We start from the raw sequence: 17823 nt of genomic DNA, 5'->3' as shown, positions 1-17823 counted from the left end.
TTCAATGATATCCCACTGCCTTCATCAACAACCAGTGATGTTCACGTGATGTACAATGGTTACATGATATGCGGAGACAGGTGTAGATGGGTAGTAATTCAAGCCCCTTGTCCATGTTTAGTATTGGCCTCCACTGTCGTCCCCAATCAAACCAAGGTGATCTCATCAGGAGTCAATATATAGAAAAGGAAGGTGCAGAAGGTGATGGAAATATGACAGTGAAGGCCAACACTAAACAGGGAAAAGAGGCTTGAATTACCACCCATCTACAACAGTTTACATGTATTACATGACCTTTATTCGTCACGTGATCAGCATTAGTTGCTGATGAAGGCAGTGTGATATTGCCAAAAATTTTGAATTCTTAAGATATGTATGCTCTGTGCAAAACAATTACTAATGTTCAGAGTCTGAAATGAGAGAATTCTGAGTTATAAGAAAGACAAAAATAAGAGGCTTACATTTTTCTTAATGGTGTTGTGTCCATGAAGTAGGACTAATTGATGCCATGGTTTGGTTATTTCTGAATTGACTTGAAATGATATCACCATGAGGTGCTACACATCCCAGGAGGTAAAATATAATCACACCAGGGAACTAATCTTTCCCACATCAGGTTTGACAAAACTGATATGTCAGGTACATTACACTATACATGTTCTACATTCTCTGACGCTTATTCTATAAGAAGCATTAAAAAGAAATTCAACTATATTTATATCATATTTATGGAAGACAGATTTTTTGGCAGGCTGAAAGATTTCCAATGATATATTTATCAAGCAATCAGTTTTATGCAAACATTAAAACAGATATAATAACACTAATATATAATAAAATCAAGAAACAGAAAGAGACTGATACCACCAAATCATGGATTTACTTTTTGTATGTGCAATGGATACAAATAAAATCATGATGTGTCAACCTGATGACAAACTGAATGAGTAAAGATAAGAAGGTAATGTGCTAAATCATTTAAAAACAGTAATATTAATGCAAGTACAGTCAAACTTGTCTTAAGGACAACCTTTGTTAAGCATCCACATATTTAACAGCTCTATTAGGAAAGTTGCCAACATCATTTTAGAAGAAATGAATATGTATTAGGCATCTATTTGACTTTTCTCCCTCCCAGATGTGAGTAATAAACACATTTTGGACTGTATAGAAATTGGCTTGACAAACTATTGATAACTATTCACTGGATGATTGTTGTTGTTGTTGTAGGGTTTAACAACATTTTCCAGCACAAGATAGGTTATATATGATGGCTAGCATTAATGGTGAAGGAAGAACCCAGGACAAACCCAGAATGAACCACTGACCCACGAGAAGCTAGCTAGCTTTCTCACATACCCACATTGGCCAAGCCCGAGACTTGAACCAACGCAGACAGAGGTGAGAAGGCAGTGATCCATAATGGTGAGTGCTTTAGACCCTCTACCACTTGGGTCCCCATACACTGGATGAAACTATCTTGCAATTATGAGGTGAAAGGTCCTAACAAATGATAATGGCAGTGGCAGAGGACAAAATTGAAAAAAGCAGGCTGTATTTCCTTCATGAATTTCCACATATAGACCCTGCATAGGACACAGCAATGGACACCAAGCACAGAATAGGCTGACAATGAAATGTATATATTAAAGTTTAAGAGCACATCAGTTAGAAAATGGGCATATAGTGCCAATTAAACATAATGCTAAACCTGTGACAAAGGTGCTGATGCTTTACTGTTCCAAACCAATTTCTAGGAATTCAAGGTAAGAACATTGCTTCTGTTTAACTGCTGTGATTGTAAATAATGTCTGATATTCTTGAGTGACATTAGTTTCAAATTAACCAGTGTGTCAGACAAAATGGATGTAGTAAATCATACTAAAACTTTATTTGAAAGGCCTATGCTGATATGAGCATCCATTCAGGAGAAAATAAATGTGAAGATTTTCAAGACGATGGCTGTGACAGTCTTTTATTTTGTAAGATTGGCACTATTTTCATTTAACCAATAACATAAGATGAAAAATATTTTGCTGAAATTACATTCACTATTACAGTATTTGTAGGGTGACCACTGTGGTGGCCATTTTGAATGTCAGATCAACACCATTTTCATTCATGATCAGCTAGACAACATACAATGCCTTCTGGTGAAAACCCATTGGATATGACTCTCCATGTAGAAGGAGTACTGATAACATGATTTTCATATGGCATAAATGGAGGTCATCTTAAAGGTCAAACCGAACCATTTTCATTCGGTACCAACTCAGTACCATCATCAGTCTTCGTGTTAAAACCCCATGTTGATATCACTTTCTATTTGAAGGAGAACTGGCGGCATGATTTTCATTTTCATTCAGTACCAACTCATTACCAGCATCAGTCTTCTTGTGAAAACCCAGAGTTAATATGACATGCTTTTATGGAATAGCTTAATAAGAATGAAAAATGGCTTCCTTCTTGGCCATATTTGATATCCAATTGATGCCATTTTTATTTAGGAGCAGCTAAACATCGTCTTCTGTTGAATATCTAAAGTGACTTTCATCAAAAGAGTACCAACAGTAGCGAGATCTTCAAGATGGCTTCTGTGTGACTATATTGCATGTCAGATTGGCACAATTTAAACTTATGACCACCTGGACACAATAAGAAATCTTCTGGTGAAAGCACCATTTTATATTCATTTCAGTTCAGGATGAATAGTGTTTTTTAGATGGTTAATACTGCGGCCACACTTAGGTGCCATATCAGAACCATTTTAAATATAGGACCAAGAACACATGATAAGAAGACTTGGGATTCAAAGTTGAACTATAACATGTCTTCTACTGAAAATCACATGCTGATATGATCATCAATTCAAGAAGAGTAGCAGCATAATATTCAAGATGGCTGCCATGGTCGACATGAGGGACATCATCTCAGCACGATTTTTATTTAGCAACAATTAAACTTTTGGAGGATAATGTGTAGACTATCATAGCAATCCTTCAAGTAGTTTAGAAGGAATACTGATAACGTCATTGTCTTAATGGATTGATGGATCATGATGGACAAGAGGACATGAGTCCATCCAAGATGCTTGTTTGTATATCACCAAAAGAGACTAAAGCAAAATTGTACAAAAGATTTCATGATCGTTAACACCACTGTAACTGTACAGAATACTTTTCTCTAGATTGTATCATTTTTCCCTGCGGTTTGTGATATCAACAAATTGTCCCTTTCAAGGTTTTCCAAAGCATTCAACATGGAACGGGAATCCAAAAAGGAGAACAAGTTTGTTTAAACAAAGGTCAAAATATTTTAATATGTGGGCAATTCATGACATACAAATGGTGGTTTTATTTTGTTAAATTTGCTCAAGATGATGTCGTCTTGTGCTAAAATGAAGTAAGTTTAAAAACCTGTGAAAATTGGACATTATTAGATAATAATAATAACAATACAGGTGTCCATCATGCCACAGTGTGACATTATACTATTGTAGAAATGTTGTAGGGTGAATAAGTTCTGCAGTGCATAACTATTCCACTAATAACTAGCAGTAATTAGCATACCATGTATGTAAAGGGTCCATTTTGGTTTTAACTTTGAGTCCTCTAAAAACTTGACAGGAATGAATAATTGCACTTACCTATCGATGTGCACTGAAGCAATGTAGAATTACAGGGTTCACTGAAATCAAATATGCATTAAGAACTGAAACAAGACCTAAGAAATAAATCATAAGAAACTATGAGTTAGAAAATGTGTTTGGTAAGAAAAATGCTTTAAACACCAAGATACAAGAATACATTATTTAAATGCAGCCAACAATAACATGCCTTAGGTAGGATAGTATTTTCCTCACCAAGACACAAACTTGCATAACTTCACTACATGCAAAAATCATCTATTTCAGCCTGGATAGTGCTTTTATTCACCAAGACATAAAAAAGTTAACATTATAAGAGATCTCATTATTATGCAATTCTTGTTTTAATGTAAATGTGTCCAAGCAATATGCCATTCCCAAGTACTTTTTAAAATTCATTTCCATACTCCAGTGCTATTCTATGGAATGAATTCCTCAAAGCAATTAGATCAGAAACAAACCTCAGTGTGTTCAAACCAAAAGCCTATGAATACTATCATTAAAAGAAGTTGTCATCATTAATATTGCAATACATGTACTCCAATTTATTCTGTTAATGCATTTCATAGATAATTGTTGATTTTATACTATATGTGATTATGTTTCTTGTGTTTCTCATCTTAAAAGTCTCAGGGAAGAATAGTATAAAATACTTACTGAGTTACCCTCATCAAATAAAGTGGTTATTATTATTATTATTATTATTATTATCATTATTATTACTATTGTTGTTATTCATTAAGTGGTAGTTAAATGGTGTCTCTTGTTTTTGAGCATTACTTAGGCAGTCTTTCTACAAGGTGATATGCTCTATGGCTCTCATGGAAAGCATGATAATGAAGGACAACTATCATTATGACATTATATCCAAACAACTTCCTTTTGACAATCTTTGTATTCAAGCTGGATTAAAGCAGCTGGGCTTAGGAACATTCATGTGATTCTACTGGTGATAGGCCAAAAGTACCATATTAAAGGCCATATAATGCACTTTCTATTTTATAAATGATAACTACCACTTTTAAAAATTAAAAGAATCATGCACAAGTAATTACTAAGAAGACCCAAGCACTGTATTTCTATGTATTATATCAACATGTTAGAGGAACTAGCTAGATCCAGTCATAACTAGGGAATGGAAATGTTACACCAGAACAACAACTGGTGGGAAGATGTACAGAAGATGGATAGAAATAGAAGCGTTAGAGAATATGTGCACACAACAAATTTTCAATTGATTAATTTATTGTTCGAATTGGGGTAGCATACTGCCAGAAGCAGGATGATTTGTGTGGTTTTGTAGGTAATAAAGTGAAAAAAAAGCAGTCCATGATGTCTTCTGAGTCTCTGTTGAAAATAAGCTGAGCTTTGGAAGAGGGGAGATAAAATAGAGAAATAGAGAGAGCAACCATAAAAATATGCTTTCAGCAGGCACACTGAGCAAGTATTTCTTTTCTGTTTTGTTTAATTTTTATTGCATTGTTACAGATATTTTAATAGGGTCTATTTAAGGATAACCCTTTTGTATATTTTCTTTAATTTATGTAAACATGCCAAACTTTGTGCTGCCTGGAGTGTTAAAAAACCAATGGCTAAGAAATATTTCAAGTTCAATAATGATTAAACATCAGAGTTTAAGTGTACAGATGGGTAGCAAAGGTCCTGAGTAGTGTGTGTAAAGGCATGCATCTTTTGAATTTCATAAACTTGTTGAAGTTTTCATGAACATAATTTAGGTTCAAACCCTAGATAAAATATATCAGTTAAACATAGATCACAAGATAATTATTTTTAATGTTGGGCCTCTTTATTGTGAAAAGCATTGAAACAACTTGTTTTTATTTATTTCAGTTCTAAATAAGCCTTTATTTATATTGATGAAACTCACAAGCAGAGTCTTGAATCTTCGCTATGACGACAATAAAGCCCCTCCAGATGAGGCTCAGAAATAAACCCTAAGGCCACTTTAGGAACAACCTCATTGAGGTACAGTAGTTTGGAGAAGTATTGGAGAGTGGTTAGCAACCTCACAAACCCAGCAACAGGAAAATGAAGTTAGAAATTCACTGCAAACTATGTGTGGCTGTCCTGTCATTACAATATTCTAATGCTGATACAAAGAGAACATTGTCCATTCTTTCCACAATGGAAAATTATTCAAAAAGAGCTAGAGCCTGTTTCATGTGTGAAGTTTAATAATCACAATAAATATTTGCAGTTAACTATAAGATAGTCAAATCATTCATTATTGACAATATATTGACTTATATTAATTAATTATTACTGTCACATTTTACATCAAAACCTGAATCTTATTCATATTGAAAATTTGATGTTTTATTAGAGCATGATGAGAATAGATATTATGGTGAAAAATGCATTGTTTTGTTTCAGTCTCTTTTCAAATATAATATTTATGCTGGTAAAAAATCTACTGGTTTTGAAGCCAAACTATAAAATCAAAATTTATAAATATACTGGTTTTACATACCCGTTCTGTCACCCTCGTTCTCTCATATGTATACAGAGTGCACTGCCCCAGTACCCACTAATAATGTGGGCCCACTGGTTGTCATGGATAAAATTATGTGTGTTTAAACAAACCATATTTAGGTCCAAACTAATACTAAGCCTAATATGGCTACAATACTTATACACAAGGCCCTGCCTTGCATCAACTCACACTGATACTGTATAGCCTGGGACAAGAGAAGGCATGGTCACATTTGACTGAGGGATCAGCACGGTACCTGCCTGAACATACATGAATGGTTGGTATTGGCTATATGACCTGAAAAAGGTACATTAAGAATAAAAAGCAATTTTAAATACATGACTAAATAAAAAAAGATGAAACAATATGCAATAAAAAATAAAAAATAACAGTAGATATTATAAGGGAATCTCTACCAACCAATATGTTCATTTGTTCATGTCACTAGTCCATCTTAATGGAAATAGCAATGAAATCACTGCTACCCTTAAACTATTGCATGTAGTAAATATAATTCAATATCAAAAGCTCACTTCCACTGTGACACAGATCATATGGTATATACTACTCTGTATCAGAAGCTCACTTCTATTATAATATAGACCAATAGATTTAACACTACTCAATACCAGAAGCTCACCTCACTATGAACCATATCATGTAGTTCAATACTACTCAATATCAGTAGCTCACTTTACTCTTATCCATATCATGGAGTTTAATACTACTCAACACCAGAAGCTCACTTCACTATGATCTACATCATGCAGTTTAATACTACTCAACACCAGAAGCTCACTTCACTATGATCTACATCATGCAGTTTAATACTACTCAACACCAGAAGCTCACTTCACTATGATACATATCATGTAGTGTAAGACTACTCATTAGTATGCATATTTAATGTTACTTGTGCATGGTCACTTGCCAATCGCTGATGTTGCTGGTTAACTAAAACCATATGACAATGAAGTAATGTTAATCTCATGGCAGGTTTGACAATGTCAATGCCATGCTGCCCCTCAAAATGTGTGGCAATGAGTGTAGATTGCACAGATAATTTGTGTACAACATATACATAGCTAGTTTGTGTCCATGATTATAGAATGTATTTTAAGATAATAAGATTTATAAGCAATCTGTTTACATAGAATATGAGTTCAGGAAATTGTTTTCTTCCCTTGAGAAAAGGAATAGTCTACCTGATCCTTGTCAGTTCATTTGATAACTTTATGTAAACAGACCTGACCTTGTGTGAATGGGACCCACATCCTGGTCCTCTTATTGTGTATTAGGTTTCAAATAAAGGTTGTGATCAATAGAATTATGTATTCCTATTTTAACATCTGTTTAGTGGAATCAATCTTTTTCCATTGTGTTCAGTTATAATTTGAGAGGAATTATTTATTTAAATTAGTCATTGGAATTACAAAGTTCTCATTGACTTTTTGGACTACATCATTGCTTTTGGATTGGTCAAAGATATTCCTGATTATATCATTGGGATATATCAAGACTGGGCACATCAGAACATTCAAGACTATTGGTTTATCAATACATTCGAGACCTGAAATTCATTTGGAAAACCACTGGAAATCATTCAGAAAACTCAACACTTTGGACTTCTGATATAATGTTTAGGACTATCTGGGATTTATTTGTCAATACTTTAAGTTCCATTTAAATTTTCACTTTATATTCTACAGATAAAATTATTTGTTGAATTTTACTGAACTTGCTGGTTTCATTTTTTCTGTTATTTAGTTTAAGACCATATAGTCCTAACAATGTTAGTTGTTGTGTTTCACCATATGTAGCTACTTTAGTTCCAAATATAATGCGCTTCATTCTATTCCCTTTAGTCTGTGTGCTGTGCATTGAAATGCAATAATTTTTAGAGGATGTTCTGGCAATATAATTAGATGTAGCTGACACAATGTTATGCAGTTAAATACCTCAATCATGTAGACACCTTGTTCATCATACAAATGATAGGATTAAAACCTAATTGTAAAATATTCAGTCATGTTTGCAGCAAGAGTATAGTAAAAGGCAGATTATTATCCAAATGCAATGTTTAGTGGTCTCCTTTATAGGTAACTGAAAGTTTTGTGTAAAAACCCATTTCTCATTTCAGTTAGTGACAATAACCTTTGCATTTTGACACACACACAAAAATGAAGCTTCTTTTGTACCCTTTCTTTTTCTTACCCTTAGTGTAAGCCATTTGTTAATCATAGATAATGAAAAATTTCAGTGATTGTGCAGAAGTTCTTATTTATGACAGAGTTATCTTGACCTTTGACTTTCTGAGCCTGATATGATAGGTGTTTTTCTTTCCCCAAGTGTATACAGTCAACAGAGCCTGGTAACTGTAGATGGTGAAAAACTTAAGTTGTAAGCAAACCATTTTTAATTTTTCAATCACAATAAACTTGACCTTTGAACTTTTGAATTTGAATCAAAAGGATTATTTCCTACCCCATGTGCAAGCCATCTATATATGTTCTAACTGGAGATGGTAGAGGACTTGAGTTCTTGTGCAAAATGAAATTGGTAACAGATTAATATCATACTATAATATCATTTTAACTTTGGCTCATGTATAAAAACCATAAAAAGAAAGATTCACTGATTCACCTAGATAATAGCTACTTTATTTTACTCCTTTTATTGAACATATTCTTCAATGATAAATTGAGAATTTGTTGTTAATTTTAATTAAAAAAATTATACATTTAAGAACAAATCTAATTATCCGATCAGCATGTAAAATCTACAAGTTCTCCAAGAAAGATCACCAATACAAGTTTAGTGGTATCCCATTCCAGCCCTATAATGTAACATACAAAGACAATGTTAAATTATTTGTTTCAAAATCAGTAAAACAACAAGTAAATGATTCACATGGGTTTTGTTAGGAGAATACAGCTTGTCCATTTTCAATGATAAGGGGGTCTCATGTCTAATCAGTCACCATAGACTTGAATTTTGCTCCCATTCTCAATAAAAAGAGTCACACAAAACCCAAGCAAAATTGGTCTCATTTTTCATTGACTTGGCCTTGACATAGCATTATCAGGTCATGCTTACTCACCCTTGTCCAGATAATGAGCACAATGTATTGGCCAGTGTGTCACTCATGTTGTTGTAGCAGACTGGCAGATATGCTGACAAGTGTGAATGGTAGATCTGTAACGTGTTGTTTGCACCAATCACTAAAAAATATATCTTACATATCAGTGATAGACATTTTCCAAAGATGGGTGAATAGATAGATGGTTGTGACATACATCTAGGAATGGAAATAATTCTCTCTTTTGTGTACAAACATTTATACCAGTATTTTCTTTGCAGGAAATCTATAAATCCTTATCAATTGTGTACTTTTATACCAATATGTCCTTTCATTTGCTTGCATTTTAAAATTCCTGAAAGGAGTAAACATTTATTCTAAGATATAACATTTATGCTATCACTTTGAGTATTTTTATGTAATGTATATACTTTCATTCACACTAAATACCTTTCATTTAAATATTCATTAACACACACCATTTACACTGAATGTTGATCAGGAAGCTTTATATATTTTATTATCACTGTCAAAAATTATAAACCTTTTATCAAGTGTAAATATTCTTACATATAACGTTGTCTATTGTGCTTAACTGCCATACAGTGCTGGTGCACTGTAAAAGTACAATGAACCTTTCTTAATGTTTATCATTTGTGTACAACTATATTTTTATATAACAGTGGTAAGGTTGTGTGTCTTCCTACAAAGTATATACAAATATGTTTGAAAGCACATCTGTAATTAAAAAATTAGTAGATTTTGTTTCTGTTTGTAGTGGTGTAGATAAATAGAAACCACAAAAATTCCAAAATATCGAATAAATGTCATTTTTTAAAACATTTTATAATGGCAACAAATTTTGATGTTATCTGCATTTACATAGAAAACCTAAGTATCATCTGTTTACCTTAAATATTTATGCTAAAACATGCTTACTAGGTTTTTGTCCTAAAAACTGAAAAGTTAAAGAATCTCCAAACATTTACAAGAAAATGAAAAATTGCTGCAATCATCTGAATATATTAACAATTTTCAATATCTTTTTTATCAGTTCTTGCTTCAAGTTTATTTAAAAATAAGTAAACAGTTGAAAATAATGGCATGAAAAATATTTTTTTTTTTTACAGTGGCCTTAAAATCTAATCAGATCATTGACTTTATAACCAAGATCAAATGGCAAAATGTCATAGCTTTCAATGTAATAACAGCTTTTGTGATTTCACACAATAATGGATTAGGGACAGATGTACAGATATGTGGACTTATGGATGTCTGGACAAACAGCATGAAAACCATATGTCTCCCATCTCCATTACAGTGGAAGCATGCAATTATGATTGTATCTCATTATACACATTAAAAAGTGTCATCATTTATCACTGAACACACCAGAAAATATTATATGTCATTAAACACATTAGAAAATAAAATTATATTTTATTATATACATTATAAAATATAATTATATCTCATTATACATATTAGAAAATATAATTATGTCTCAGTATTAAATATAGGTATAAATTGTAAAATATCTTTCAAGAGCTTAATAATGTCACATTACAAGTTCTCCAAGAAAGATCATCCATCACCTCAATATTGAGGAAGTAACAGTTTGTGAAGTTTTACTTACATTAGGTTTTGATCATTCATAAAGTCTATGCTTACCTGTTCCAGTTGTTGTGTTAAATAGCTGGGTCACATAGGCAACAATAATTGTTGTCTTAAATAGGCAACAATAACTAAACTACATGTCTAAATCCTCCAAAATGCAATACTTATTGTACTGGGATATACTGCATACTTTTTGAAGCCTAACAGGGTAGAACGGACATCTCTGTGTCTGATGAGTTAGATTTTATACCCCACAATACAAAATGTTATGGATTCCTTAACTCTTCCATACCTTTAGTGTATGCCCTCTAAAGACTTTGGTCAATCTACGTATTCAAAAGCTAAAGCTATTATCAAACAGCAATGTTTCTGTCAATTGCAATAATCGTGCTTTCACTACTAGACCCAAAAATCTTTCTTACCCCAGTATGTTAGTCAATCACAAGATATGGTATAGGTATGGTCAACAATTTAAATGTTTGTGCAGTAACAAATATCTTCTTTTTGTACCAATGACCATGACTTTCTATCTTTAAGGGCTCATTAAATTATTTTCTTTCTGTCAAAATAACCATAATCTTATACCTTTTCAAGGTTCAATTAAATTGTCTATTTTTCTGTCTTAATGACCATGACCTTAGATCTATAAAGACTCAATTTGGGTGTCCTATTTCTGTCACAATGACCTTGACCTTAGATCTTTCAAGACTCCATTCCATTATCTTCTTTCTGTCACAATGACCATGACCTTTGATCTTCAAAGCTCAATTCAATTGTTTTCTTTCTGTCACAAGTGACCGTGACCTTATACCCTTTAAAGCTCAATTAAATTGTCTTTATCTCTGTCACAATGACCTTGACCTTAGATCTTTCAAGCCTAGATTCAACTACCTCCTGCGTACCACAAGTGAAATTCATGCAGACAATTTGGTTTATATCTGAGACATAGAACTAATAGTCTCCTATACCAAAAACTTTTTGACCCAAATATTAACAGAATTTTTGCATACCCCAAGAGCAATCCATGCACAAAGTTAAGTTGTTTAGGTTTGTAATGTAGAACTAATGTTATTAAGTTAAAATGATTTGTCTTCTTTCAGTAACGGCAATCTTGACCTTTACCTTAACATTAAAAAGATCTTTTTGCTTGTCAAGAACATACCTGTCAAGTCTGGCAAAGATAGATGCTTTAGAACTTAAGATATGATAAAGGTAAAGAAATCATACATAATGGGTTCTTGCATAACATGTTACCTCAAATGATTGGACATATAAAAAATGCTCAAAAACCAAAGTCATAAGATCCAAAATCAGGGGTCATAACTCCTCTATGTGACATAATGGAATAAATATAATCAAACTTATTCAGCACCTGATAGAGTTGCATGTCAAATCTAACTGGCATCCAAGAGTTCTAGGTAAAGTAATGTTGCAGAAGCCAAAGTCAAGAGACCAAACTACTGGAATGGGTGGGGGGCGAGAGTGACATGCATAAATCATATAAATATTGTCACAGAGTGCTTGAAATTGCAAAGACCTTATCACTGTGCTGCAAGCCATAATTTGTTGCAATCCAACAAACTGTCTTAAATTCATGCAGCAGAAACCAAAGTCAGGAGGATGGGGAATTCAGGTACATACAACTTCTGTAAAAGTATACCTTGGGATGATGGAAATCAAATTCATATAAGATACCATCGCTACAGAGCTGTATGCCTAATTTGTTTGAAATCGAACTCTCCATGATTATGCTGACAAAGCTACACAAAAGGACTAGGCAATTATGGAGTAAAATGCATGTTAATAATTCTTGTAGAATAAAAGAATGCATGCCACATTTGGCTAAATTCAAAAAAAAAACTATTCTAAAAAAAATCCATGTAAGTTTAAGTCACAAATATGAGCAAACAGGGAGAATAAAATCTATAAATGATATCACAGATGCAGAAAATATAATAATGTAAGTTTCATTGATAAAGAGCTATATAAAGGTTTGTATCACGACTCCTTGGTAAATAAAAGACACACAAATTAAAATAAGGAGGACAGACAGGTAACCAGGAGAAATAACAGCCTATAATTGATGGGTAAAGTTAGAAACTGATTTTGCTTAGGTTTCATCACTATAAAGATGGATACCAAATTTGGTTAAAATCCAATAATACCCTGTATAGTCAACTTCTGAAAACCAAATTGCTCATGCATGGATAACAGCTCAACCTTGAATACAGGTGTGATCACCTTTTAGGCCTCATATAATGCACATTTATAATTAAAAATATACCTGTGTATGTTTGTGTGTGAGTGATAGGGTATACATTATATGCAGAGAAATATAGTAGACTTGTTGCTAAAGAAACCGATGTGTCATACCACAGCCATACTCATCCGAGTTGTCTCCACATTGCGGGGTGCCATCACATCGCTGGGATGCAGGAATGCACTGATGATTAGTGCATTTAAACTCACTGGTGGAACAGTTAGCTGTAAATATTGGAGTAAAATTAATTTCACATGACAGATAGAGAATAACACTGATGATGAAATGAGACAATATATGAAACAAACATGAGGCCCAAGTGGACATAAGATCTTCTACTAAGATGATATCAGCCAAACAGATATTTAACACATTATTAAAATTATTTTTATTTGAGTGGAAGGTCTAGCTGATTTCTGCAGTGACAGTTAATTTCCATGTGATCTGGCCATGCTGGTAAATGTCTAAATCAGCTTTCCCCTGATGATATACAATTCTCTCCAATAGTTTTCAAGGAGAGTTATTTAAAGTTCATCTCTACTTTTATAAACTACAGCTATATCTGATGGTGCATCATCTAAAAAAAATCAAAGAAGTTTGTGCAGGGCTTGTTTTTATCAACCTTTTGTAAAATAGTCTTAAGTGCTTTTGAAAAGAGGTTTATTGTTTTTTATCTTCTCTATATATCATAACTGCAGACATATATGCTAGTAGATTGGCATCTTGTAAACAAAAAATGTGAAAAACATTTTATTTCAGGATGATTCAATGAACTGAATCAAAATCCATTTTGACATGAAGTAGTTTTAAGATTCTTTTTCTCTTTTAAGTTTAGTGAGAGTCTATTGAGTAGGTTTTGAGAGAACGGTGTTTAAATGTTTTTTATTTTTGGTAATGGCAGTCATGTTTGATGGTAGATCGGGCAAATCTGAACAAATTTTAAAGACCCCCCAGGCCATGATGCTTACTGGTAAATTTTAAAGACCCCCAGGCCATGATGCTTACTGGCAAATTTGGTTAAATTCCTTTAAGAGATTTTTCAGAAGACGTTATATAATGCTATTTCTATTTTTAGTAACAGTGTCCATGTTAGTTGGTCTAAAATTGAAGGGAGACAGAGACAAGAACATAGTGACAGAGAGATATTTACAAGAATATGGAAAGAGATAGGTTGAAAAGGATAATTAGAAAAGTACTAAGATAAAGATAGAAAAGATGGTGCACAAAATAAATGGTTTCATGCAGAGAAAAATGAAGAAGACAACATGAGAAAGAAAGACAATGGCCAGACAGGCTCAAACCTGAGTGAGAGAGATTTAAAAATGGTTCAAGTCCTTTTGCTTTGTATTGATTTTTATTGGCTCTTGTAACAAAAAATTGACTATATATCATGCCAAGTAATGGGACTATGTTCCTTTCCAAAAACACACTCAGGCAGCATTCCTGTGCTGGCCTAGGTGGGAATTGAACCCATGACTCTTGGAGTATGAGTCAGATGTTTTATCAACTTAGTTAATATGGTTCTCTTGGACATAGGTGAAAACAAATGACTGTATGCATCACAGTCTGGTTCAACAGATGTTTACTTATGCCAGTGTCTTTACATTAAGACCCCATTATTTGGAAAAATTTATTGCAGGTCACTTATATTTATAATTTTATCTGTGTCTTCAAGACTTGTTGCAAACAGATATTTAAGGAAGGATTTAAAAGTGAAGAATTATTGCAAATGAGTAGGTAGACCTGTCAAACATAAAAAGATCTTAGCAGTTATATTTTTTTCCAACAAGTTAGACTAATTTTCAATAAACTGTAGTTATAAATCCCATGGATGTCAATAGGTTCTTGCTATCCCACGGAAGTCACAGGTTCTTGCTATCCCATGGAAGTCAATGGGTTCTTGCTATCCCATGGAAGTCAATGGGTTCTTGCTATCCCATGGATGTCAATAGGTTCTTGCTATCCCATGGAAGTCAATGGGTTCTTGCTATCACATGAATGTCAATGGGTTCTTGCTATCAAATGGAAGTCAATGGGTTCTTGCTATCAAATGGATGTTAGTAGAAACATGCTATCCAATGAATGTCAATGGGTTACTGTTATCCCATGGATGCCAATGGGTTCTTGCTATCCCATGGATGTCAATGGGTTCTTGCTATCACATTGATGTCAATGAGTTCTTGCTATCACATGGATGTCAATGGGTTCTTTCAATCACATTGATGTCAATGAGTTCTTGCTATCACATGGATGTCAATGAGTTCTTGCTATCACATGGATGTCAATGGGTTCTTGATATCACATGGATGTCAATGGGTTCTTGCTATCCCTGAATGACAATGGGTTCTTTCTATCCCTGGATGTCAATGAGTTTTTGCTATCCCTGGATGCAATGAGTTCTTGCTATCCCTAGATGCCAATGGGTTCTTACTTTCCCTGGATGTCAATGAGTTCTTGCTATCCCTGAATGACAATGGGTTCTTGCTATCCCTGGATGTCAATGAGTTCTTGCTATCCCCGGATGTCAATGAGTTCTTGCTATCCCTGGATGTCAATGAGTTCTTGCTATCCCTGGATGCCAATGGGTTCTTGCTATCCCTGGATGTCAATGAGTTCTTGCTATCCCTGAATGACAATGGGTTCTTGCTATCCCTGGATGTCAATGAGTTCTTGCTATCCCTGGATGTCAATGAGTTCTTGCTATCCCTGGATGTCAATGAGTTCTTGCTATCCCTGGATGCAATGAGTTCTTGCTATCCCTAGATGCCAATGGGTTCTTGCTATCCCTGGATGTCAATGAGTTCTTGCTATCCCTGAATGACAATGGGTTCTTGCTATCCCTGGATGTCAATGAGTTTTTGCTATCACATGGATGTCAATGGGTTCTTGCTATCCCTGGATGTCAATGAGTTCTTGCTATCCCTGGATGTCAATGAGTTCTTGCTATCCCTAGATGCCAATGGGTTCTTGCTATCACTGGATGTCAATGGATTATTGCCTTATGCCTCAACTTGATTTTCTATTTGTCTGATCTGTTTATAGTTTCATGTTGCATTGGCAATTATCTATCATATCATCAATATTTAAACTGGCATTAGGCATGATGCCAAATTAATGTAAGTGTTGCCTTTCCAGCTCATTTGCAAGAACACTAAAAAATCTGAATATTCATATTTTATACCCATGATCTGATTATTTTACATTTTAAGATGATGTTAGTCCCTTTCATCTTCAAAGTGTTTTCGCCTATTGGATGACATTTCTAGGCAAAAGATTAATTATGCAGGCCTTTCACATGAAAACCATCTGCAACTAAAAATGTCTCAGATACTCCTGTAAAGTTAGTCTCATTAAAAATAGGTCCAAAAAGTGTAATGTAAACCAAGATCTGGACCAAACCTGTACAAGTAAATATCAGAAATGGATTATAACAATTATATTGTTGTGTCTTTCCTATTATTTTAAACGTCAGAACATTTCTGGTAATTTCATTATGGTATAATCTTAAGGGTTGGCAGGTGTAAGTCAAATGATCTGTGCTGTTTCTACAAGCAAGAAGAATGCTAGAAGAAAAAACAAGGGATGGTTCAAATTCTGTGAATTCTGTAAATTTCATTGGGTAGAAGCTTTCAAGGATTTCAAGGTTACTACAAACCACAACTGTATAGATGCAGTAAGCAATGATCTTTTTTCTGGAAACAATATAACTCCTTCTCTGACCCTTTAAATTAAGTACTGCAGAAAATAAAATCTGGTTAGCAAAGCCAAGATAAAATGATGCAGAATAGTTAATGAGTGAATTAATTAGATCATGATATCTGTAATACTAACTGAATTTTAATAAAATATAGAATTGTAGCAATAAATAAAAATGCCCCATTTCAGGAAAATGTACCTCTGAAAATAGATGAATTCACTTTGTCTTCTCTTAAAAATAACTTGAAAAATAAAAATTACCGCAATTCAATTCATCAGTGCCACCTGGACAGTCAATGATTCCATCGCAGAAGTATCGGTATGATATACACTTTGTACTGGAAGAATAGTTGGAGTAGGTGTAGTCTGGAGGACACAGCCTTTCACCTGAGAAACAATCTGAAATTAAAGATTAAAGTTATATATATATATATATATATATATATATCACTTTGAACTAATGCTCATGTCCATGCCTTTTCTATACTACATGACTGGCTACTCCCACATTCACAACAAATCAACATTCTTTGTTTGTAAAATATGTTTACCAATATATCACTGTTGCAACCTTTACCCAGAAGTTATAGCCTCTTGTGTAAGTAGCCAAATATGAAGACTTCCTTGGGCAAATGTCAGGTGAATGTGTGTATTAGTCTTTTCATGTCAAGTAGGTATATTTATGGTTATATGGTATAGAGTGGTATCAATAGTTTTTGAATTAAAACACATGTGACATAAGGAAATGACTCAAGGTAAGCAGTCAGTTGCATGTATAAATTTGTCTTTATATACAATGTGTGTATGAATGCATGGCTATAGAGTGTAGATATCAATGGTTTCCTCAAAAGTTTCCAAGTTATGACATAGGGTCTAAGTCTCTAAGGGTTAGGATGTACCTCATTGTCAATGTCAGATCCAATTACTCTCACATGGGATGTACTTTAATTTCAATATCAGATCCAATTAATCTCATATACAATGTACCTCAATGTCAATATCAGTTCCAATTAATCTCACATAGGATCTAT

The 17823-nt window shown here is 33.7% G+C and overlaps 1 protein-coding gene across 4 annotated transcripts in view; it reads right to left on the bottom strand.

The window, feature by feature from the left end:
• The window catches only part of LOC149783713 (uncharacterized), a 103963-nt gene that overhangs the window by 18327 nt on the left and 67813 nt on the right, over positions 1 to 17823 (bottom strand). For all 4 annotated transcript variants that reach the window (XM_089931954.1, XM_089931958.1, XM_089931955.1 and 1 more), the window contains 5 exons: positions 17054 to 17191; positions 13210 to 13320; positions 9241 to 9361; positions 6330 to 6437; positions 3647 to 3687 (listed from right to left, as the gene is read on the bottom strand). In XM_089931954.1, the coding sequence (XP_089788080.1) occupies positions 3647 to 3687; positions 6330 to 6437; positions 9241 to 9361; positions 13210 to 13320; positions 17054 to 17191 (519 nt within the window). The remainder of the gene's footprint in view (positions 1 to 3646; positions 3688 to 6329; positions 6438 to 9240; positions 9362 to 13209; positions 13321 to 17053; positions 17192 to 17823) is intronic.

This window comes from Sinohyriopsis cumingii, chromosome 14 (assembly GCF_028554795.1).
Source record: "Sinohyriopsis cumingii isolate HCF-2022 chromosome 14, ASM2855479v2, whole genome shotgun sequence".
Lineage (NCBI taxonomy): Eukaryota > Metazoa > Mollusca > Bivalvia > Unionida > Unionidae > Sinohyriopsis > Sinohyriopsis cumingii.
Note: the sequence above shows the minus strand (reverse complement) of the source record. Positions and strands in the feature narration are given on the sequence as shown.